Below are 25,591 nucleotides of genomic sequence, written 5' to 3'. Positions count from 1 at the left end.
GTCCCACTTACTGTTGATAGCAGAGCCTTAAAATCAGTTTATCCAGGGCTCTAACAAGCAAAGACATGAATATGTCCAGCAAGAAATATTTCACCACTTTGGATAATTTACACCAATGTTGAATTGTTCTCATGGTGCAGAATTATTTTCCTGAATCCTGATAGAATTTGTCCTGAAGCTACTTATGCCCACTGCCTCCTCTGTCACCAAGCATCCTTGTGAAAAGAATACCTTGATGTCCTCTTTAAGTACCTTTTAAGTGTTGGAAAACCATTTCTTAACCAAATTGTCAGAAGGGATGTTGTGGGACACTGTACCAAATGATTTACTAAAATCAAAGTACTAAATTCACAGCTCTCTTATAATCCAGTGAACAAACTGTTTCATCATTGAAAGCAATCATGTTGGTTAAACCCAATTTACCTTTTTAAATCTGTGTTGGCTTTTGCCAATGAATCTGGCACATAAGAATATAAACCCACACCACTCAGTAGTCAGTCTGTCTACAAACAGCAGCTAAGCTTCCAACAGGGTGAAAAGCTGTGGCTGTCAGTCTGTGTAGACAACAAATATAATTGAAGTGTTGGAGGCAGCCTCAAAGATTATTTCAAAACACCTTATAATCATACATATCATATGATGGGTTTATTTTAAAACCCTAAATTACAATTCTTCACTTTCACTGAAGTGGGGAAATATTATTTAGGTAGTTATTCTGTACCTCAATTTCTTTCATACTTCTGAGAATTTTATTGGGGCTCTAGAGAAGTTTCTTGCCTTGTGATATTAACCCTCAATTTTTGAGGCAGAAATTAAGGCTTTAGCATTACTTTCCAAATATTGCTGAACACTATGATCAAAATTTGGTAATAATTAAATGGTAAAAGTTACTATACTATAAACTTAAAAAAATTAAACAAAGACAGCAAAGAGGATCCACTTCATTAAAAAGTGGTTAATAAAGCAACCACAAATTAATAAAGCAAATATTTTTTGCATAGTATTTTAGAATATAACTATATTTTAGACCATTCCTATATCGCTCCATGTCCAGGCCAGCATGTTCCTTGGGAATTAATCTCTTTGTTCTGATGCATATGTCCTCAGATCTTTACTTGCATTCAAATATAATTCATTATGTTCAAATAGAGGTAACTCAATATATTAAGGGTCAGACTATTGATCCTACTGTCCCTGTGTGCCAGGCAACCAACTCTTTAAGTTACTTTCCATATTTTCAAATACCAATTGAATTCTGTGAATAATAATATAATTCATGAGTGATGGACTACTAAACATGGTGTCAATTATATACTGTGATTAAGTAATCATTGAAACTCAGCTAAAAGAACAAAATTTGCTAATAGCACAAAATCCATTTTGATTAATGTCCTTAGCATTAAGGATACATGAACTGTCCTTTTAAAAATGTGTGTAGCACCCAGTTTTAAGGAAATGCTGGAGCAGTAGGTTATTTTAACTTTTTCATCATGGCTAGTTAACAGCTTGATCCATCTGTTAACGTGAAGGACACCATAAAGCAGATGGGAAATAAATTAATTTTCAACTGATCTTAATAAGGATAGGTACCAAAATATACAACTAGAACCAGAAATATCTGGGGGAATTTCAAGGTTTTCTTCATTGCATTTCTCTTTTCAGGCATTTTATTTTTGAATAGAGCATGCATCTCTATTATAACTTATTGTAATTATGTTTGTTTATTTCATAAGCTATATTTATTAAAAATATTATATGTAACTGATATATATTGATATACATATGAGGAACAATCACTTGAATGACAACAGAGCTTTTATTGTCAGACTCTTCTGTTGGCCATTTAGACAAAAAGAACATTTACCAGTAAAACTGGATGAGGAGACAGATCATTCAGAGGAAATCAGAACAGGTATTCTAGAGCAAGAAGACTACAATAACAGAAACAGTTCTGTCTGCAAGATGCAAACTATGTAGGATTTAACTGATTTCAAATATTACAATTTCAGTTATCTTTCCTGTTAATACATAAAAATTTTGACCTGCATCTAGTCAGTGTAGTCACTGACTGAGCATGCTAGCTCCCCTTACTGCAGTACAACATTATCTGGCTCATAGTCTTATACTTTTAACAAAAAAATATTTTGCACTCTATTTTTATTATTACTTTCCTTTCATGTTCTTTCCTTCTCTTGAGGAAAGTTATTGTATTGGCTTCCTAGTTCTAGTACCTTTCCCAGCTGAATGTGTTTTCAGTGTTAACATGCTTCAGCCTGGCCACATCTATCTGCTGATGGCTGTACAGTTCTATCTGTTCTCTGACTCAGTGCTCTGCTGTTTCTTGAGGCAGCTTAACACCACTTCAGTCAGACTCATATCCCAGGATTTACACATATTATTCACATTCTTGTCACTCTTCCAAGACCTCTCAGTTGTCCTGTACTGTTTGTCCAGCTAATTTCTCACTCACCTTTTGACAATAGAGAGTTCCCATTTGCTTCTGTCATTTTGTCAGGGCTAGCATTTCAATTTTAACACTCAATTGTTTCAGCAAAACAGCCTAACTTGTTAAGAAAGTTTGACTTCAGATTCCAAGAGGTAGCTGTGAGACTCAGAAGATGCAACATGTATCTCATAAAATATGAAGACTATAATTTAGCTTTGAAATACAATCAGAGATTGTAGGTTATGAAAGAAATAAAAGGGAGCACAATTTTTTTTGCTGCTGTTGTTTGTTTGTTTTAGTTTTGGCCAAAAGGCATTTTTATTCCAAAACAATTTTTTTCTGTTAAAACATTTTTTTTCTTCTCAGAAAAATACAGATGAACTGAATGCAGTTTGACAGCCAAGATGACATTTAAGCATTCCGATATTTTTCCAGTGATTCCAAAGCTAGCTGTTCATAAAGTATACTCTTTTTCAAAGCTATATTTACCTTGAAAAAAAATGCATGATTCACTGTAAATAACTGCTAAAGTCCATATGTTTCATCAGAGTCAAGATTTCAACTTGTCTTTCTGAGGCCTTTCTAATAAGATGCCACTTTGTAGCTACACCTACTTTTTGAACAGTTACTTCATTTTTCCCACATAAATATTTCAATAAAAGCAGTTACCTACAGTACAAAAAAATCCCAGGACTTGGGAGCATGACTGTGTTACTTGGTCTTCTGTCATCAAGAAACTCCCTTCTAATATTACTAGGGATTGTTTTGTTTTTTTGGGGGGGAGTGAGACAGGAAGGAACCACATATTGCAGAGTAATTATAATCTTCATTATTTCCTATGGACTATTCTTTTGGAGAAATAGTTTGAGAAAAGCAGACTTTTAAATAGGTTTCAAGTGTTTCAGAATATAGAAATGAAAAGCTGGTAGGATCTTTCTGACATTTGTGATATTAATTTGAAAATCTGCTAAACCACATAGCACTATAGATGTAAAGAATAAAAATTCTAAAAGTCAGTTTCAACTTGACAGTAGGTACATCCTCAAGAAATCTAATTAACTCACTGTTATTCCTTCCACTGCTTTTAGGGTTGTTCTTCTGAAGGAATCACATGCATTTCACTGAGTAATCAAGTTTGGTTGGTAATGACTGTTCTTTTGATGATTTGAAATACATTAATTCTTTTGTGCAAAATGAATAATTAGAAGACATTTAGTGTAACTAATTAATTCTCTGGATTTCATTAAGTAGAATAAATTATTTAATTGATCACATGCACAGCTAGCAAGTGCAATTATCTGATCAATACACTTTCATAAATGATAGTGACATTATAGACATTGGGAATTTTTGCTGATATTCCTTGAGATGTTCTTAAAACCATCTGCCTTTATAAAAAGCAACAAGATAATTAGTGTATTCAACTTAATAGAAGTCATGATAGCCTATCTTTTATAATAGGTATAAATCTTCCTGAAATGTAAGATTTTTCTATTTTTTTCTCTAGATTATAATAAAAATTTTTATGAAATATTGTCTCATTATTTCTTGAAAGTCTTGACAATTAATTTCTCCTTCTAAAGCCAGATAATATTTCGTATGCTAGAATATATACAAAAATCCATTCTTTTTAACTTGGTAAAAAGTTCTGTCCTTGCTATAAATTTGTCAGATAGTTAAAATTAGAAAATGGACACTAAGAAATGATACCTTAAACATTCAAACACTTTATTATTATTATTATTATTATTTATTATTATTATTAAGCATTTAAACACTTTATCCTGATACCTTTAAAAAATAAACTTTATGCGACAATATTATTTATGAGGTTAAGTTTATGTAATACAGCTTTTTGTATGCGAAATCTCATTCAATTCACTGAATAATTTCAAATTCAAAAAAGTCATAGGCCTAAAAGTTCTATTTCTATTCCATGGATGCTAAAGTTGTGTTCTGATGCTTCTAATGATGAAAAGCTTTGCCATTAGCTCTCCTTTTCTATCACAGTGGAGAATTCATGATAGATTTTTGTCTTAAGGTGGCTAAAATTGAGCATGTTACCTTAAATGTAGAAAAATTGCATCTATGATAAGGAAATCACAATACCTAAATATGTAATTACTACTGTCAGTCTTTCATCTCTCAGTGATAACCCACGTTATCCGTCCCAAGCAAAAAAAGTGGAAAGTGAAAACTATTCCAAAAGTATACCTTTCCAACATATGTTCTTAAAAAAAAAAAAAAAGAATAAGTAACATCTAAGAATGCGATTTGTGTTATTAATCATTAATATTTACAGGACACATTTACATCATACAGCTGATCTAGTCTTCCTTCTTGAGGATGAAAATCTGTACATGAGCCAGAGTGTGCATTCACAGCCCAGAAGGCCAACCATAAGAAAAGACCAAAAAACCTGTAACAAACCCCAAAACCTGATTTAAAATAGGAATGGACAGTGGGCCAAGGAAGGGTATTATCCCCCTCTACTCTTCACTCTTGAGGATCCCACCTGCTTTCTGCGTCCAAGTGTGGGGTCCCGAAGACAAGAAAGACTTGTTAGAATGGGTCCAGAGAAGAGCCACGAAAATGACCAGTGCACCTCTCCTATGAAGACAGGCTGAGTAGTTGGGGTTGTTCAGACTGGAAAAGAGAAAACTCTGGGGACACTTCATTGTGGACTTCCTGTACCTTAAGGAGGCTTATTAAAAGGAGAGAGAGACTTTTTATACAGGCAGATATTGACAAGACATGGGTCAATGATTCTAAATTGAAAGGGTCAGGTTTGGATCAGATGTTGGGAAGAAATTCTCCACTAGGAGAGTGGTGAAGAACTGGAACAGTTTACCCAGAGAGGTTGTGGATGCCCCATCCCTGGAAGTTTTTAGTTCCAGACTTGATGGGGACTCGAGCAACTTGGTCTAATGAAAGGCATCCCTGACCATGGCAGTGGGGTTTGAAACTAGATGATCATTCAGATTCCCTCCAACCCAAACCATTCTCTGATTGCATTATTTCAGTGCTGCATTAAATCAGTGCATATAAGTTTAAGATGCTGTGTTCAGTTTTTTCAGTTAAACCAGAGTAAGTGGAAAAAAAAAATTCAAGAAAAAGGTAACTGTAGCTAGTGATGCTAACCTCCCCGTGTTCAGTTCATAGCTATGGCTACGTACTTTTACCACAGCAGTGGATAAAGGTAATCTCTTTTCACTTTGAAGAATACCTAGAATTCTTTTATTACAGCAAAAGTCCATGGGAATGAAATGAGTATTAAATCTTGTAATGTGGAGAAACTTCAAGAGAGGGATGCACTCTCTCTTGCAGTAGAGACTCTGGGTGGCCATGGGTGGCAAATTAGATATGAGTTTGCAGTGAAATATGACAGAAAAATACAATTCAACAAAGGTAACAAGTCATGGAGGATGAAGACAGTTGTCATTCTATACAGCTCATGTCGTATAGAAACACCCAAACATGCCATTCTACTGCATGTACCTTGACATCAGAGAAGTTGTTGATACACAATTTGAGAAGATAATTTGTGTTGAAGGACTGTATATTAGAAGTAAAACAAAAAAAAAGATAATTAGAAAGATGTAGATGGGTGGACAAGAGGATTTTTCACTGATAATTTCCTATATATACCTGAAAAAAGAAAATAACTGGTGGGATTAACTATTTGTTGTGCTACTGGAACTAACAGTGCTACTGGAATGCTACTGCAGCTCTGCAACAGCAGAGCTAAATTTATCTCAAAGCATACCAGACTATGCAACAAATTTGTTTCACTAAAATGTTGATATATTAATGTCTTTAATAATCTTTATAATATAATTGCATCTTATTTTATGGAATGAAAACAAGGAGGAAAAGATATGGTAAAGTGATTAGTTAATGCCAGTGGGCAGCTGAGCCCAACACAGCTGCTCCCTCAGTACTCCACAGTGGGATGAGAGAGCGAACTGGAAGAACAAAAGTAAGAAAAACTCATGGGTTTGGAAAAAGACAGTTTAATGGGGAAAGCAAAGCTGTGCACGCAAGAGAAGCAAAAACAAGGAATTCATTCACTGCTTCTCATCAGAACTCAGGTGCTCAGCCATCTCTAGGAAAGCAAAGCTCCATCATGCCTAACAGGAAGACAAACGTCCCCCACTTCCTTCTGCCCTCAGATTTATATGCTGAGAATGACATCATATGATATGGGATGTCCCTTTGGATGGTTGGGCTCAGCAGTCCAGCTATGGCCTCTCCCAACTCTTTGTGCATCCCCAGCCTACTTGCCAGCAGGGCAGTGTGAGAAACAGAAAAGACCTTGTTGTGCAAACACTACTTAGCAAAAAACATTGGTATAATAACAACACTTATTTTGTCACAAATCCAAAACACTGCATTATATGAGGTGCTATGAGGAACATTAACTCCATACCAGCCAAAATCAATATAAATTAAAAAAAAAACAAAAGTAAAAGTTTGGTTTGGATGACAAGGAACTTAATTTCATGAAGAGGAAGCTAAATGAACACGCTTGAAAAAAAGAAACTTGAATTTGACCAAGAAGTTCAACTAAAGTTTAACTAAATCCCAGTTAGCAAAGCTGAATAATTCTCTTGGAATTGTGTGCAATCTGTACTATGCTCTGTTTCTCTCCTGGCTGATGTACAGACTCCCCATCCAGCTGTCAAAGCATGCTTTTTTTCTCTGAAAGTCCAGCTGACAGAGTTGGCACAGTCTGAGTTACAAGCTTAAGGAAGAAAGCTGCTGAATCCTCTCCGGGAGTACTTGCAGATTGGTTATGGACTGGATTCCTGTCTAGTAAGTAGAAAGAGTAACCAGATAGCCAATTTCCTCTTTAACCACAGTTTATGCAAAATAGACTGGAGAGAATAACCATGCCTAGTTATGAAGGCAGACTAGAAGTTCAGACAGGATTTCTGCACTGCTAACTGCAATGGATTAATATTTCATTGTGTGGCAGTGCCCATCAGTGATAAATTTGTCATTCAAGCTTGGTCTGCAAGGATATCTTTTATCTACAAGGATAAGAATCTTTTCCCAGCCCTTTTATCAATTTCAATTCATACACAGTAAAGAAGTAAAACACATGTGGTAAGGCTGCATCAAGGTATAGGATTAAAAGAAATAGTACTAAAAGAAGGCAGATAAATTATACAGAATGATGACATATTCCCATGAAGTACAGCTTGGTTTATCATCCACATTCAGGTAAATAAGATCATATTTTTCATTCAATTAAAAAATATTAAGGAAGACAAGAAAATGATGTGCAGGGTAAATAAGTAAGTTTATGTGGAATTTAGTGAAAGAAACATTTCATAAAATCTGTTGATGAGAAAAATTCCTACAAAAAAGATAAAAGTCAGTTTCTTTCTCAAAGTCTTTCTAGGTCTAAAAACTTTCTATTTAAATGTTTTCCTGAGAAAGTACATATGGACCTTTTTCATCAACCTATGATTTTGTTTGTTAAATCAAATAAATTTCCATAAGCAATTTTGATTACTTACATGAGCAATCACAAATATATATTAATAACAGGAAGCTAGAGAGATGTTATATGTATCTTTTAAAATGAGTTTTTGTTTTTACAAATATTGCTTTATCATTGATATGTAAATTGAATTTCTAGGTATCATAAGAAATATGCAAAGATGAAACTGAAGCTACACATGTAACCAAGAAAGTTTACATTTAACTTATTTAATAAAAATGTCAGTAAGATGCAGTCAATGGCTCAACGTCCAAGTTGAGATCAGTGACAAGTGGCATTTTTCAAGGGTCACTATTTGGACCAGCATTATTTAACACCTTTGTTGGCACTAGGACAATGGGATTGAGTGCAGCCTTGGACCACTTTGCTGACTGCACCAATCTGTGTGGTGCAATTGAGATGCTTCATGGACATCCAGAGGGACCTTGACAGGCTTGAGAGGTAGTTAAAAAATGTGAAATGCAAGATCCTGCACCTGGGACAGGGCAATCCCAGACACAAATACAACTGGGCAGAGGTTTAGCAGAGGTTTGGCAAGTTCGGCAAGAAGCCTTGAAGAAAAGGACTTTCAGGTATAAGGGTGTGTAGTGAGAGGACAAGGTGGGGATGGATTCTAGTACCTAAAGGAGGCTTATGAAAACAAGGGAGAGGGACTTTTTCTACAGGGAGATAGTGACAAGGAAAAGGGGCAATGGTTTCAAACTGAAAGAGGGCAGATTTAGTTTAGATGTTGGTAAGAAATTCTTTACCATAAGGGTGGTGAGGCACTGGGACAGGTTTTCCAGAGAAGTTGTGGATACCTCATCCCTGGAAGTGCTCAAGGCCAGGTTGGGTTAAAAAACCTAGTCCAGTGCTAGGTGTCACTGCAGGAGTGCTGGAACTAGAGGATCTTTAATGTCTTTTCCAATCCAAACCATTCTATGATACCATGCAGATACAATGTTTATAAAAATATCTGCACCAAAAAAAAGCATACCCAGTCACAGGGTGCATACATGAACAGGTTGTCTAAAGTGTACAGGCTATTTAACAAAAGACATACAGAAGAGTAGTTGACATAACATCCTAGAATTAGAGAAAATGAAAATATTTTGTTGACGAATCAATTAACCTTGCAAAGGGATCCCAACTCAATCATGTAGATCATCATTAAATTTGATCATAACTAGGATCATGGGTAGAGCTGCCCCTACATTTGATACACAATGCTGAGTTGTGCAGGTGCTCCTTTCTTAAGAAACAGTTATGCAAAACTGATAACTGGTGGCCTTTATGTTATTGCTAATTACATCAGCATTGCTTTATTGTTTTTAAAGTGAAGTGTGTGAATCTGGTCTCAGGACTTTCTGGTTCTGTTTGGACTAAGTACCTGACTTGAGGACTGCCTATGGAGGTTTTATGCAACAACAGATTAATAATGTGGGCAGCCTAGATTCTAAGATGGCTGCAGCAGAACCATGCTATTAATTAATTTAATTTTTTATTTTTAATTGCTGGAGTCATTACATATGCAAATAGGGTGCAGTTTGTCTCAAACAGCCTACTTCAACAATTCAGGCAGTAGCTTCACTATTTCAGCCCTGAGTTATCCTCTAAAAAGGACTGACAATTATGTTGAACTTAACAAAATTGTGTGGTGGCTTTTGTGAAGTTTCATTTTATTGAAATTTTTAATTGTGCTTTATTACAGTTAATTTTCACTGTTTGTACAGACTGCAATTCTGCCCTTATCATCCTACTACACATATCATGCTTCATGTATTTTTTTGATGATTTACATTTAGTTATAACACATACAGATTTTCCACTTGTCCTTTTCAGAATGCAGGCAGTTAAGTAAAGAAAAATATTGTGCTTTATTAAAATAGATGAACTGTTTTAGGAATCTTAAAGGTATAATGTGAAGAATAGAGAAGAAAATTATGTGAATAAAAAAAAAATCCAAAATTCATTTATAAAGATGAAAGAATGGCATCAGAATAATGCTAAGGAGACCTCTGTCCAGTTTTACTGCAGGATCTTTAGTCACAGAGTAAATCACATCAGCTGGTATTCATCTCATCTCATCTATCTTCTGCTGCTTACAATTTTGTTTTCTGAATGCAAGCTCCCTCAGTTTAAACTCTGATACAAAAGACTGGTACCTCTAGCAAAATGTTCATCTCATCTGTATTAATGTTGTCTATACAACTACAAAATAGGAAAATTAAACCACAAAATATACAACTATTTCCTATTTTGTTCACAACAATGACGACTGCCCTTAAAACAAGCAAAGAAATAAACCAAAACCCAAAGCCTATTGAACTCTCTGGATCATATTAATACTGAAAATGAAAACAACCAGCAGAAAGCATGTTATATAATTGCTCCTAATATAAATCATGCATCATGACACTACTATAAGACAAATATAACAATACTTTCTGTCACATGTTTCATCTGATATTCTATATGAATAAAATGGAAATATATATCAATTTAAATAACATACAACAAAAATGATGAGCAGCAGAGGAGTAATGCAGAAATGTTTTCTGAAACATAAGAAGGGAGGTCGTCATGGAAACAGCTGGGTTAGAAATCTTTTTGGTGCCACAATTTTATTCAGCTGTTGCTTATTTTTTATGTTATTTTAATAAATTAATCTTCCTGAAGTCATTCATGATTTTAATTTTTTCAGAATAAGGTGTTATGTTAAGAACTTTTCAGATGTAAAGAAAAGATTAATGGCATATTCATCTACACTGAAACATACTAAAATGAAAATTTCCAGTTTAATCCTACTTTCATCTAGCTGAAAGACTAAAAGAAAAAGGTGAGTAAAAGAGTGAGTCATTCCCTCCAAAAAAGGCTATCATGGCACTCTACACAATGTTTTGCCTCAAGCAACCTAAAGGAAGAAGGAAACCTGTAAAAACAGTCTCACCAAATTTGAAATATTTAAATTATTTATCCTACATGAATAAAACAGGTGAGCTGAAAAGTTCAACTAACAGAACTCATCTAAAAAAGTAATTTGAAAACAAAGTTTAAAATTAAAACAAGTAAAATAAGTAAGTACCAGGTTAACCAGAAAAGAAACACAAGTTCTGAGTGACAAAAGAGAAAAAATCTTCCTAACTAGCCTGTCTGCAAGAAACAGGAATTTAATTAGTCTATATGAACATACCTGCAATAAATACAAGTTTCTAAATATTAGTTTTCATAGAGAAAAAAAGGTGAAGTACCAAAGGAAGCAGAATGGAAAGGGTAACAAGTGTCATGTCTTCAGAAAACAACCTGAAGGAAGCAATATAAAAAAACCTTAAAAACAAACCCAAAGAATTAATAGTGTTTCAACAAGCAATATAAGTAGACAAAATGAAAAAAACCACAAGGGACTAATAAAAATGATCTGAAGACTGAGCCACAAAAAAGAAGAAGAATGTACAAAGAAACTATAAGGCAATATAACACAGAGGGAATGAATCCAAGAGTTTGAAAATGTACATGTTATTTCTTGGAACAAGAGCTGATCTAAGACTCTCCATGGATACTTTTTTCCCTACTAAGTATGCTGGTTCACTGATAGGTAAAAAGTTTTTTGAAAACATTAATCTTAACAAAGGTTGGAGCACAACACAGGTCCTTTAGGACTTTCTCATCAGTTATCTTCCCCTCAGTTTTCTGATAGATTGTGTGGAGAATTACATTCACTTTGTATTGAGCCAACACCATGTTATTTCCAACATCACATATTAAATCAAGTATCAAATAGTAGCTGCATATGTATCATCACTTAAATTTCCTTGGCCATTGCTTCCATTGCTGAAGATGGCATTACATTGCACTTTTATTACACTGAATTCAGAATACATATTAATCAATACTGATCAATCCTCATGCTTCTAACAAGAAAGATCACATGAGGACAGCAAGTGATGGTAAGAGAGAGTGCCCATTGTTTTCCTCAATATTTTTGGTTCTGACTGGAGGTTTTCTCTTCTCCAAGGAAAGAGGCTGGAGTTTCCTCCAATAAAATTGATGAAAAACATCAGCTGGTGTTATTTAACAATGTAAGATACCTTGCTATGTTGGAAAGCAGGTTTCAGTCTCCTTGGAATACCTTGCTTTTCCAGTGCCATCTTCCAGACATAGCAGCTATAGGTGCAGCACTTGGCTTTATCCAGTACTGAGCAGACGGTTTGTTTAGGGCCTTTCCACCCTGCTTATAGGACTTATTTTTGTGGCTCTTTCCCCATATTTCAAGAATCTTATAAAAATTTCCTTATGTTAATTGTATCAATAGATAACCTGAATTTAAATATTTTAGAACTTTCTTGCTACGAAATTCATCCTTTGTTGCAAGACAGACTAGAGGAGGCTAAAATAATGAAGGCTCCTATTTTTACTTTTCTGTTTCTTAAATCTGCTTGATGCCTTAGGTTTTAACTTTTATATTTTTCAAATCCTGTACTGCCTAGTGTGTAACTCTGAAGTTTCTTGTCGCCTGTTAGCTGCTGTTCTCTCATGCTGGTTAGGCATAACAAGCCTCTTGAGGTTTCCACCTCAAGGTAACCAGGCCCCAAAATGTGTAAACTAAAATCCTCAAAAGGGGGGAGGCAAACTTGGGGTAATTACATCATGAATGGAGGTTTTAATTGGAGAATTAACCCTGATATGCAAACAAACCAAACTTATAAAAATGTGAAAAGCCTGTGACCCAGGGTCCATCTTGGGTGTAGCCTATTGACTGCCCAGGGTGTACCTTTGAAGGCCCTTCAAATAAATACCTGCTTTTATTCTCTTAATCTTGTCTAGCCTCTGTTTCCAGGTGGCTTCTTCAGGCATCATGCTGATTCACAACACTGATGCTTGTGGGTGTGTGGTGGGTTCATCTTGGATGGCTTCCAGACCTCCATCCAGCTAGTTGCTTCCTTACTTCCTCTCCTCAGCAGGATTGGGAGAGAAAATTAGAGGAACTATCTTGTTGGTTGAGATACAGACAGTGAGATCACTTACTAGTGCGAATTATGGGAAAAATAAACTCAACTTGGAGAAAATGAATTTAATTTATTGCCAAATAAACCTAGAGTAGGAAAATGAGGATAAAATCAAAAACTAAAACATCTTACACTTGTCCTGACCTGCCTAAAGTTCAGAAATAATGCTTGTAAAATGTCCTGTATAAGGTCATCAGAATATAGCACTAACCAGTCACCCAAGCTATATTATTATACAATTACTTTCCTGTCAAAAACTTTCAGAAGATGTTTGCAATTAATTGTCTTGGGGTGACTTTATGATGTGTATCCCCTATCGCCTGCTCTATGCCCAGACATGAATCCTGTGCCCTTCTGTGCCTTTAAAACTGGGTCTGGGAGAAAGAAAAAAGCCAGGCGACCTTTACAAAGCAGTTTTGTGTTCAAGGACACAGAAATAGCTGCTGCTGCTGCAGAGCGGAGGCAGGAGGCAATCACCTTCCTGCTTTTCCCAGCTCTTGGCTCCTTTTCTTGGAAGAGAGAGATAGAGAGTTAAACTTCTTTGCTTCCCTTTGGTTTCTTCTTGATCTTCCTCTTCTTCTTCTTCTGGACTGTTCAACAACACTGGAACACACTGCGAGAACTTACAACGGCCTGGAGGGTCGTGTCCCCCCCTTCCTCCCCAAACTCCAGCTTTGGAGAGAAGAAACCCACACCCACAAAGGACTCTGAAATGTAACCAGGTTCTCTCCACAGAAAGAGGTTTTACTATTTAGCATTATTCTTTTTCTCATTATGCATTTTGTTTGTTAAAAAAATAGATTTTTTCCTTTTTCACTTTCCTCCGAGGAATCCTCCCGAACCTGGTAGGGGAGGGGTGGCTGTAAGCTGCTTTCTTTGGAGGAGACGTTCCTTCCAGAGCATTTCCCTTAATTTGTCTCAAACTGGGAAAACAGTGTCCACCTGCAAGCCACTCATGTCTTTTACCCAGAGAGAAAAGGACTTAGGTAATTATTTCATACAATATCTAAAGACATCGTCTGATTCTATTTGATCTATTTGTATATTACTATCTCTTATCTTGAGATGCAAAAATACAGATCACGCTCTGTCACAAAAATCCACAAAAGTAGTCCCAGAAGAGTCCATTACTTAAAATAACCTATACCTTTTGATGCATGGGCGTCCTATGTTGTGTCAATAAAATTAGAATATAGTACAGGGAAATTAGAAAAACAAAACCAAAGGGAAAACCACCAAGCTGACCAACCAACAGCAACAACAAACCCACTCCCCTCCCAAAAAAAACCCAAAAAAACCCCAACATCAACCAAATTGTTTAAAGCAAAAGAATTTTGTCTAGTCATGTATTTTTAAAATTTGGCTCTAGTTATTTCAGGTTTCCAGCAATGCTGAGATACATTTATGTGAATTAATGATCTGTATGATTAAATGACCTCATTTCATCCTATTTAGTGACAATATCTTATCAACATCAGGATGGACTACTGGAATAATTTCTAAGAAATATCTCAGCTGTATTACAGAGAATTTTAATGGATTATTTTTAAAGCTGCTGAAAGGAGATTTGTCATATAAAAATAACAGGTTTTTTGAGTATTAAAATTGACCACATATTAAGAAATTGAACTACTTGAAAGTAATTAATAAAGCATAAGATATATTTTCATAAAATTAGCTCATCAATTAAATGCACATAGATTTGTTAAATATATAAAGTTCTGATTTCTTAACAAGAAAAAACAATTGTGCTTCTCAAGGATGAAGGAACACTATATGAAAGTTTGAAAACTTTAAAAAATCCAAATTTTGGGTCATTTTAATGAACTGTGTAGGCTGCAGAAGCATTTGGGGCAGATCTGGGTAACTCTCTAGAAGAAAAAACTGTCTTGGAAAGTTCATACAGACATAAATATGTCAGATTGATGATTACCTTAATATAGCACAGGTCACATTGCTCATTCTATGTGCTTTTCCCACTTTAGTCTCTTCTTTAAATAAAATAAAACTGGAGGACCACAAGTCTGAATCAAAAGCAGTTTTATCAGTCTATGAATCTTCTCTGACAATTGAATTCTCTTAATTCCCCCCAATGGCAATGTGCTAGTTTCTCTGCATTTCTTAAACACTCTATAAAGACACACTATCTGAAAGATCCTACTTAGTATCAGAAGCAGCCTAAGTGTTACCATAATGTTCTTGTTGAGTTAATGAACCTTGTTTTTTAATCAGGCTAATCAGCTTGCTTTCTTCACATACAACAAAATATCTACAGCATACAGTACTGTGAAGAATCCAGCCTTAAATTTTTCATGTTCACATTCCCATTGGCCCAGTTATGCATTTTCCAGATGCAACACTGCATACCATGTGTAACCAGACTAGCTTTTGGAAAAATGTATATCTTTATAATAAAAAGTGCTAATCTTACATCCACTTTGCGCCGAAATTCTATAAAACAAAAGATAAAAATCACTCTTTCCTTTCAAAACATATAGGTTTAGTCTATATTTACTATTATACAGCATCTCTTCACTATTAAGCCATATCAGGATCATTCGTTAAACCATCTTCATCCATTGCCAAGGCAAAGCTCTTTGTGAGTCTTTCCAGATCTGTCTTAGCTTAGCATTCATGTTTCTAAAAGAAAAACTAAACATAAATTAATCCTTTCCTTCTAAATTGTACCTTAAGAGAACTTAGGCTCTCCTATACTCAAATGGCACTACTGTTATGTCATAATTTGAAGAAAAAATATTCCATGAATTTTGATCTATACAACTCCTAACTGTGAACACCCTTTTAATGTATACAACTCCTAAATGTGATCACTCCTGAATTTTTAGTCAAAGGTAAAAAATAGTGGTGCTCACTTTTGACATGGCAGAGACCTTGACATATTTCTTGCCCAACAAAGTTATCTTAAGATGTATCTAGTAAAATGGAGTTACAACTCCTCATAAAATAATAATTTAAATAAAATTAGATAAAGAACCTCCACTGAAGATAGAGGAAAGATCTTTATGTTCATTGTAGCATATTTGATATTGAAAGGTCAAATTTGAGAAGACATCATTATGCACCTAAAATAAGGTGCAGATGCTATTTTAGACAACTGTGGCAAAGCAGAAAAGTGCAAAGAAAACAGCTACCCACCTAATGAATAAAAATGTTATTGGTCTAGTCAGACAGTTACAGATACAAGTTTTTTCATTTACAAGAACTTGATCGTTAGGGCATATCCAAATTCTCTGTGTTCCCTTGTTTATTACTATTGAATACACGTGATTTATTCAATATTTTTATTCTTTATTTATTTATTGTTACTTATTTGCTAAAAAGCCATCAACTACAGTTCCTCTGCTAAGCAGAACTTATTTTTTTCCAGAAATCCAGTAGGACACTGGCTCTCAATGAAAGTATGGAAGTATAAATTGACATTTTTACTTAAAGATTAGCTTAAGTCAGCTGTGTTATCTTTTGAAGTGATACCCTTGCTAGAGCTGAGCTAGCAGTAAAAATATCCAGTAATGTAGGTACTTGTGTTTCAGGCAATTTACAGACATTATTTAATCATAACAATGTATTTGTGAGATGGTTACATTTGTTTATCTGCACCTTCACCTAGAGGATATGAACTAGGATATTAATTAATTTAGCTAAGGGCACAAATGGAATGTGTATCACATTTAGATTAAAATTCTCCTCTTTTCAGCTCATTGTTAGGTGTTCACCTCAGTACACAATTTTCCCCCTCTCTAATTCAGTTTGCTATTATATTAATAATGTAGCTGCAAATTGTGATATGGCAAGTCTTAACTCTTTTCAAAAATAACTGATCCTTTCTACAGATGACCCCTGGTTCACTATGAGGTTTTTTTGATCATTTGACAGATGATGATGAAGAACCACTGCTATGCACAGCATTTTATTAGGGTCAATAGAATGAAACTCATAATTTCTAGTATATATTTCCATTACATAAACTTCATTGTTCCAGATGACACACACAGAGAGAATTGTAATAAAAATTAATTGGATAAGGAAAAGTTTACAGAGTGACTGGCTTTTCTTTAAAGAAAGAGGCACAGGCAATTACTAAGACAATGCCACAACAATTTTGTTTCCTGTCACTGACATGCATTCTGCTGTATGAAAGACATGTCCTTTTAGATCTGCAGAAAGAGATGCAGGATGCTTCTGTGTAAAATCCACTGTAGACAAAAGTTTTGGTGAACACCAACAAGAGTCAAACATATGATAGCAAAGTGGGACATTGAATGTGAAAATCTCCATCTCAGAAGAACAAAGGAGATAATGTTTGTGTTGATGTTTTGTTACATCCTTTATTCAGTAGAACACTTGACAGGCTTACATGTGTCTCAGTGAAGCACCAAACTTGAAAGAATCATCTTACCTTTGAAGATATAAGTCAGTATTGTCTTCAGTTCCCAACTCAGTAGAAACTGCCCTTAAGGCACTTAAGGATCTTGTGTTATTAAAAACACTAAAGTTCTCTTAAAATCAGTTGCTCAGGTTGAGAAGGTTCACTGGAGACCTGTATTTCAGTACTCTGACATTTCCAGGCGTTACTGACCACCATCAGTTTATCTTCAAAACACCACAGTACTATAAGTACTTCTTAGCCCATAACTGCATAAAATTAGTTTTCTTGACCTTATTTTCCATAGTAACAATGAGCTTATAAATGCACATGTCAAAACAAAAGCCATTTTTAGAATTTATCAGTAATTTATCATCCATATTTTTGCATGAACTTACAAGTTGCAAAATCAGTACCCCAGGCTCCTTTGGTCAAAGGACTTCTAAGGTTAGGAATTTCTAACCCACCCTTTTCTATATTTCCATAGTCAACACACAATAACATGTAAAATCATGAATTAAACAATGTATATATAATTAGCAAAATCTTCAGCATTATATATCTTTCTCCCTAATTTTGATTGGTCTTTTTGTGTTGCTCTTAGTTCACTTGCCACCTGGCCTGATGCATCTTGGGTGACACTTAAATCCTCTAGCATATCTTCCAGCCTTATACATTACCTTGGATACTTCAGGACAATTCAGATGCCACAAAGATCAGGCAACCAGATTGAGGTAATACAAATTTTACAGCAATGTTCAGGTCTTTTAGGAATTAGTAATTTGGCCAAGTGGAATAGGACTTGAAAGATTGGGGGTTTTATGTTCGCTAAATTTCAACATTTTGCTGCCTAAACCATACATTTTTTGAAAGAATGTGTTGCTATAAGGTGTCTATGCAAATATACACTAAATAATTTAAAATCTTCAGTTCTGTCATATTTCTTTCCCAGTATGTTCCAGTACTACAAGTACTTTTTTATCTAAGTAATCTATAATTTATAAGAATTTCTTATGATAAATTAGAGAAAAAAAAATCTTTTTATTAGTCTAAATAACTAGCTCTGTACATTTCAAAATGCAAGAAGAATGCTTTCACTGTACAAGACTTTATAGCGCTTGAGTAGCAAATGTGGGACTTCCATACTATGCCAACTTAGCAACTATATAAAAAATATAAATGCTTACCAAAGGGGCAATTGCATCTGAAGCCACTTATGTCCTCTTCACAGGTCCCTCCATTCCAACAGGGTCTGTCTTGACACTCATTGATGTGAACAGAACATGTTTCTCCTGCAAATTTGAATTAAAAAAAAAAGGACAAATATGCTGACATGTTCAAGTCATAGAGATATATTTGTAATGAGAAAAATCTCTGGGATTTTCACAGTCTACATGGTGACTCCACTGGCCATGGTACACTGAGTACACAGGACTACTGCTAGACTTCCTTTGCGTCATGAATTTTTCTGCTTCATTGGTTACAGGGCAGTCCATTTTGACAGGCAAAGTTGGAAGCATTACAATCAGGAAAATAGAAAGCTTTCCTACTGAGATTATACATAATGCTGAAGGTTTTTTTCCATTATACAAATCTACAGCATTCAAGCAATTTTTGTCCAGTTTTGTCAATCATTTTCTTCCATTTTGCTCTCTGACACCTTTGAAAAAGAATTTTGAAGTATCATTGCATATGAAAATCAGGTGAACACTAATTTACAGACAGTTATGTGTAATAGTACAGTTCAGCCTATGTTCTACAGCAAGTTGTCAGTACTGTAATATTGGACATTTGCTCCATGTAACACAAAGGAGGAGTATGATCAAATCACTAAATAACATTTAATGAGGCAAAATGCAGATAAGAGAAGATTAAATAATTAAGAACAAAGCTAGGAAGTATTTAGTGAAATGTAGATTTGTAATCTACAAAAGGGGTAGCTTTGATATATAACAGCAAAAGCTGTTTCCAGTGTATTGGGTTTGTATGGCCAGGTTTTGGTAGAGGGAAGGACACAGGAGGGCCTTCTTTGAGAAGGTTCCAGAAGCTTCCTCCATGTCCAGCAGAGCCAATCCCAGCCAAGTCCAAGGTGGATGTGCTACTGGCCAAGTCTGGGTGGGCCAATCAGAGATGGTGGTAACACCTCTGTGATAAGACATTTAAGAAGAAGGAAAAAGAGTTATTGTGCAGGTGTAACTGCAGCCAGAGAAGAGCTGAGTGAGAATATGTGAGGGGAACAGCTCTGCAGACACAAAGATCAGCGCAGAAGGAGGGGCAGGAGGTGCTCCAGGTGCCAGAGCTGAGATTCCCCTGCAGCCTATGGTGCAGATCATGGTGAGGCAGCTGTGCCCCTGCAGCCCATGGAGGACCACGAGAATGCAGAGATCCACCTGTAGCTCTTGGAGAAGAACCATGCTGGAGCAGGTGGATGCCTCAAAGGAGTCAGTGACCCCATGGGAGACCCGTGCAGGAACAGGCTCCTGGCAGGGACCCGCAGACCTGTGGACAGAGGAGCCCATGCTGAGCAGGTTTCCTGGTAGGACTTGTCACCATCTGGGGGACCCATGCCGGAACAGCACATTCCTGTAGGATTGCACCCCATGGAAGAATGACCCACGCTGAAGTAGTTTGTGGGAAATTATTGCCTGTGGGATGGACTCAGGCTGGAGAAGTTCATGGAGAACTATTTCCTGTTGGAAGGACCCCATGACGGAGCAGGGAAAGGATTCCTCTCCCTGAACAGCAGGAGAAGCCACAGATAATGAATTGACCATTATGCCTATTCCCCGTCTCCCTGCATTGTTGGCGGGGAGCAGGTAGAGCTGGGAAGGAGGGGTGGGTGGGGGAAGGTGTTTTTAAATGTCTTATTTTACTTCTCATTATCCTACTCTGATTTTATTAGTAATACATTCAATTAATATCTCTAATTCTAGTCTGTTTTGCCTGTGATGGTATTTGGTGAATGATTTCTCCAGGTCCTTATCTCAACCCATGAACCTTGAACATTATATTTCCTCTCCCTTGTCCAGTTGCAGAGGGGAGTGATAGAGAGGATTTGTTGGGTGCCTGGTATCCACCCAGGGTCAACCCACCACATCCATAGGAATGGAAGTATATTATACATAGGAATATGGAGGTAAATCATGTTCAGTAGTGGTTGACAGTGTGGAAAGTGTGCTGGGCTTTCTGTTTATTTTACAGCAGACGATAAAAAGAAACCAAATGCTGATATACCTCTGAATTCTTTGCATGGTGAGAATAATTTGGTCTCTTCCCTGCTGCACACCTACACGCCCTCTCATAGAATCATATGAACCAAGACTGTTGGCTCTCAAAATCTGTATCTGCTAGATACAAAAGGTCTTCCTTGGAGAAATGAAGCACCAAGATTCTCTTCCACACATAAACTTGTGATAGAAGGGCTCCTAATGGGTTTTTTTCTGCCTCTAAACATGCTCTGCATTTTCCATAAGGTTTGAAGATATATGGATGAACAGGGGGAGAAAAAGCACAGCCCAGGGAGAGTTCAGGTAACTCAGTAAACTAAAAAGCTTTCTGCTAAGAGCAGCTGCTGAGTGCTGCCTAACGTGTCATGGCACCAGTGAGGATTACAGCCAGGAGTGGCCAACATATAAATTAATGTCTAAGTTCTTTAATTTTTCAAGAATTTTCTTTGAAGTGCTGATAAGGTAACGGCACTACATACAACTTTTCTGATCTAATTCTGGTATTTTGCATTCCTTATGCTTTCTAGTTCAGATCCCTGATTATGGTGGGTCTCTTTTGAGGGAGAAAAATAAAAATGCATTGGCATCTGTTCTCTTCCTCTGGATAGACAGGTGGAGGGTAGCACAAATAGCACAGAGTTTCCTCCAAAAGTAAATTATTTGGCCAACAGCCATAGGCAAGCTGAAACATGTACTAGAAAAACTCCTTGAAACAGATTTCACCTCCCTCGAATTGTTAAAGGTTAAAGCAAATTCAGTTTTAAGGGAAATAATAGAATGAGATCATCCTCATTTACTGATGCTATCCAAGATATCATGCTAGGGAAATTTAGGAATTCATGTTCTCAGAGTACAAAGGTAATATATGGGTAGTATTTCAAAAATATTTCAGAGAGAATCAAAGGATCTGTGAAGCTACTGTGAGACCATATTTTCTGAGTATTTAAGACATGAAAAAAGCTGGACAGATAAAGAGAAGCCTTTTTTGTTTTCAGTACGCAGCTCCTCTCAACTACCCATTTGAAATGTATGATGAGAACCTTCTTTGAAAACCTGATAAAAACTGTTAATTCTCTACAAATTACTTTCAACATCAAAGTATGTTAACACAAATATTTTTTTGGTTTATGCTTTTAAGGTTAAAATTATTACAACACATCCAAACATAATTACTAATAAAACATAATATTTAATTAGCTATTTAATAAATCATAGCTCAAGGTCTAAGTTTCTATACATTTTAAAGGCATCATGTCACCAAATTCTGAAGTACAAAGAGAATGTTAAAAATTACCATGAGCCAGCTCTACTTCTATATGCTATAGAATATTTTATGCTGTATAAAATTGCAGTGTTCTCGAACATACAACACACAATTACAGGAAAGTCTGTCACTCCTGCAAATTGCATTGCCTGATCTTTAACAGCAACATTTTCTACCAGCACATTGATGATACACAAGACATTACTCTGCAGGAGCACAAAGGTGTTGAGAATAACCTAAGGACCTGAGTAGGTGAATGCTAAAAAATTAGCAAAGATATTTCATCCTCCTCCAGTGCTACTGATATCACTTACTCTGTTTAAAATAGTCATGTTGTTTTAGCAAATGGAGAGACTCTGAAGTTCTCCGGTAAATATAACTGCAGATGAAAGACAACAAAAAAATTAAGTTTCATAAGTCTTATGGATGCAGCCTCATTGAATATTCCTTTCCTTGAGAAGTGCAACTGTGTAAAATCACTAGACTGAAAGTTTGCACCTTTCAAACTTTGGATATTTTTTTTTCTGCTTAACTTAAAGATATTAACTTTGCACTTTATCTGAACTTATCAAACCATCATTAGATTTTGCAGAATATCCACAAAACTGAGGGTTTTTTTCATATCAAAATAAGTTTAATTTTATACAATTCTCAAAGATAATATTCAGACATTAGAATAAAAGCCTGAAATTCAATCAGAAATTAGAATAAAACTGAAATAATTTGAGAGCTTATTTTCTTAATGTAATACACATTATATTTAAAGTATCTCTTATTAAGTGCCACCACCACTATAATATTTCTGTCTGAATCACAAACCACATGCAAGATGATCAAAATACAACGTTTCTTTTAAATACTGTTTATACCAACTTTTGTTTTATAGGTAAAATGAAATATAAAGTTGGACAATGAAAAGGCACAGAGAATGACCACAATTAAGAAAAGGATGTGTAAGAATACTATTTTGAAGTAAAACTCCTCCCTTGAGGAGATATTCAAAACATAAAATGAATCTTTCTATTCCAAGATCAGATGAAAAGTAAATGATTTAAAATTCTGCTTAATGTAAACTTAATGAAGTACTATTAAAAAAAAAAAGAATTATGAAAACCACAAGGGTTTTATAAAGTACAAGAAGTAGCCAAAATATTAACAATGTATTTGAGGATTGCCTTCTCAACACTCTTGTCTTACTGTCCACCATTTTGTAAAATGTGTAAAAGTGGAAAGCATTCCAGTCATGTACCTGATAAAAAATTGTGTAATTTTGTTTCTTGCTAAGCAACATAAGTTATTCTGTTAGATAAGAGATGTATCAAATTGAGTAATCCTTCTGCTTATTTTGAAGAAAATGCAGTTATGAAAAAGAAAGACAGACGGTCCAGGTGAGGCTTTAGTGAACTCGACAGACATTTCTTTTTCTCCACTTTGTTGTTCTACACACTTGGTCATTTTTTCTTTTCTTCAAGGTCTTTTCTGTGTAAGATATTGTAGTAGTCAAAAATCCAAAACAAATCTAATTTTATTTATGTCTATAGTGTAATTCTTTCTGTGAACGCCTATTACAGACTGAAAAAAATGTATATGATGTGTGAAACAACCCCACCCTCTTAGCTTCTCTGGAAAGAGTTTTAACTCAGAGAAAGTCCGTGACACTTCAAATGTAACTTCCCAGAGCCCAGCTCATCTATGGGATTACATTGTACATCTGACAGGCTGCACTGGTACAATGTCCCAGCAATAATCACTCTTCCCTAGCACAAAAAAGCCAGCCAGAGCCCCTGAAAATGTTGCACTACCTAGTGCCCTGAGCTACATACCCAGTCCAGCTTTGTTGTGTGGTGGAAAGGTGGGAGCAGACATGTGCTGTGCTTCTGGGACAGCCTTGTCCTATAAAGACAGGAACTGCATGAATGGAAATGGAAGGAGGTGTTTCAAATGCAGAACGGGTATGGGGAAAAAAATGAACCTGATTACCTTCCTTTGTCAGCAAAACCAATGATTTCATTATTCCAGATGATTCTGCTTCAGGCAATTCCTATAAAGCAGCTGTCAGAGCCCTGAGAGCACTAATACACCCAAGTTGCCTGAAGTAGCCCCACCTAGGTCCCTCTTACACACCCTGTCTGTTGTCAATGAGGTCAGCTGTGGGCACCCTGATCTGGCCTGAGCTATTCTGTAGATGTTGTAGTTTCCAATCCTGCCTCCCTCCCTGTATCAAGAGTGGTCTTGTAAGTTTTTGGGAGTTTTTTTGGATGGATCGCTTGTATGTACATTACAGATTTGTCTCTGGTTCTGTCTCCTGCTGCTTCTAACTTGCTTTCATAGATGGACCCTGGACCTGGTCCATTGTTTGTGCTGTCTGGGGCTTGTCAGGGACCCTGTTACCAGACACTGGTTCTGACTTCCCTGTTTAGATGCTGCAGGACTGTGCCTTGCTTAGTGATGGCAATGCCTGCAGTGGGGTTAACCTCAGATTTTAGTTTGTGATTCCTCTCATGGAGCAGCCTTGATCTGGCTGCTACCTGTAAACAGGTTCAATCTTCATAAGGTGTTAGGATGTCCATCAGCTGTTCTAGACTTGATTTGCATAAGGGATTAAGTCTTCTTAAACTTACTTGTGTCAAAAAGGATTGGTTTTCACATAACTACAAGTACTTTCCTTCAAGATTTGTTTTACTTGACAGCATGGAGGATATACTATTCACATCTATTACAGAAGGGGGAAAATATTTGAAAACATCCAACCAATGTAAAATCAATTAATAATGTACTGAAAGTACAAACACTAAACACTTCCTCAGACTCCAGATATCACATGGACTTCTCCTGTGTAATTGGAGAATAAAAATAAAAACAAAGCCCAGAAATTTAAAGTAATGGAATGATTTCAAGAAGCCCACATGCCATTTTTCTCTTTTGGACAAAAAGAAGAATGCTGAAGAGAATGACAAATAGAATATATGAACGTTAAACTCAAAAAGTCACTGTAAGGCCTGCATTAGTGATGAGCTTCAATACTGTTATTTGTTAATTACACACGGGTGAAGCAGTGATGGACCATATTTTGCCATGTGGGGTACAGTATAAATTCAGAATAAAAAGATTTCCCAAATCTGAACTCTACAATCAATATTATATAAATACAAACCCTCAAGAGAAACCAATGATGCAACATTGCCTATCTGCTTAGAGTTCCCAGTAGCTGCCTTCACATTTTTGTGGGCATCTAAACAGAAAAGAGTTTTAACGAAGGACATGTTTACATAAATACAGTGTTTTTCCCAAATAATTCCAAGAAGGGCTTCCTTTAAACCACAAATAAACAGAGTGCTATTTATTTAGACATACCAGTCATCATGAAAACTGGATTTATTTGATGTTGAACATTGATGTATTGAGATAGAGTTAACAGAAAGATATGGAAGAAAGGATAGACTAGGAATTACTCTGAATGTCAACTGGGAATTACTCTGAAGCATTGTGCTACATTAGAAGGACTGAAGCAGAAGAGGACAATGTAGAGGGTTACCACACAACCAAAAGTTTAAAAAGTTTAAAAAGTTATTCATTTAATTTTTGAAACCATACTGCAAACTTCCAAGTTTGACATGTGTGAAGTTCTCTTATAAGCAGTGGAGAGTACACCAGACATTAACAAAATATCTCTAACATTAAAGTTTCAATCACTAGTAACCTTTACAGTTCAAAAGGAACAAAGTATTTGGTTTTATTGTGCAAATACTCAAGCCTTGGATTTTTTATGAACTTGA

At 35.8% G+C, this 25,591-nt stretch overlaps 1 protein-coding gene across 1 annotated transcript in view; it reads right to left on the bottom strand.

Moving 5' to 3' along the window:
- Positions 1-25,591, bottom strand: part of EYS (eyes shut homolog) — an 852,840-nt gene that overhangs the window by 635,914 nt on the left and 191,335 nt on the right. Inside the window, exon 12 of the mRNA XM_019287512.3 lies at positions 18,512-18,616. Coding sequence (XP_019143057.3) covers positions 18,512-18,616 — 105 coding nt within the window. The remainder of the gene's footprint in view (positions 1-18,511; positions 18,617-25,591) is intronic.

This window comes from Corvus cornix, chromosome 3, assembly GCF_000738735.6.
Source record: "Corvus cornix cornix isolate S_Up_H32 chromosome 3, ASM73873v5, whole genome shotgun sequence".
NCBI lineage: Eukaryota > Metazoa > Chordata > Aves > Passeriformes > Corvidae > Corvus > Corvus cornix.
Note: the sequence above shows the minus strand (reverse complement) of the source record. Positions and strands in the feature narration are given on the sequence as shown.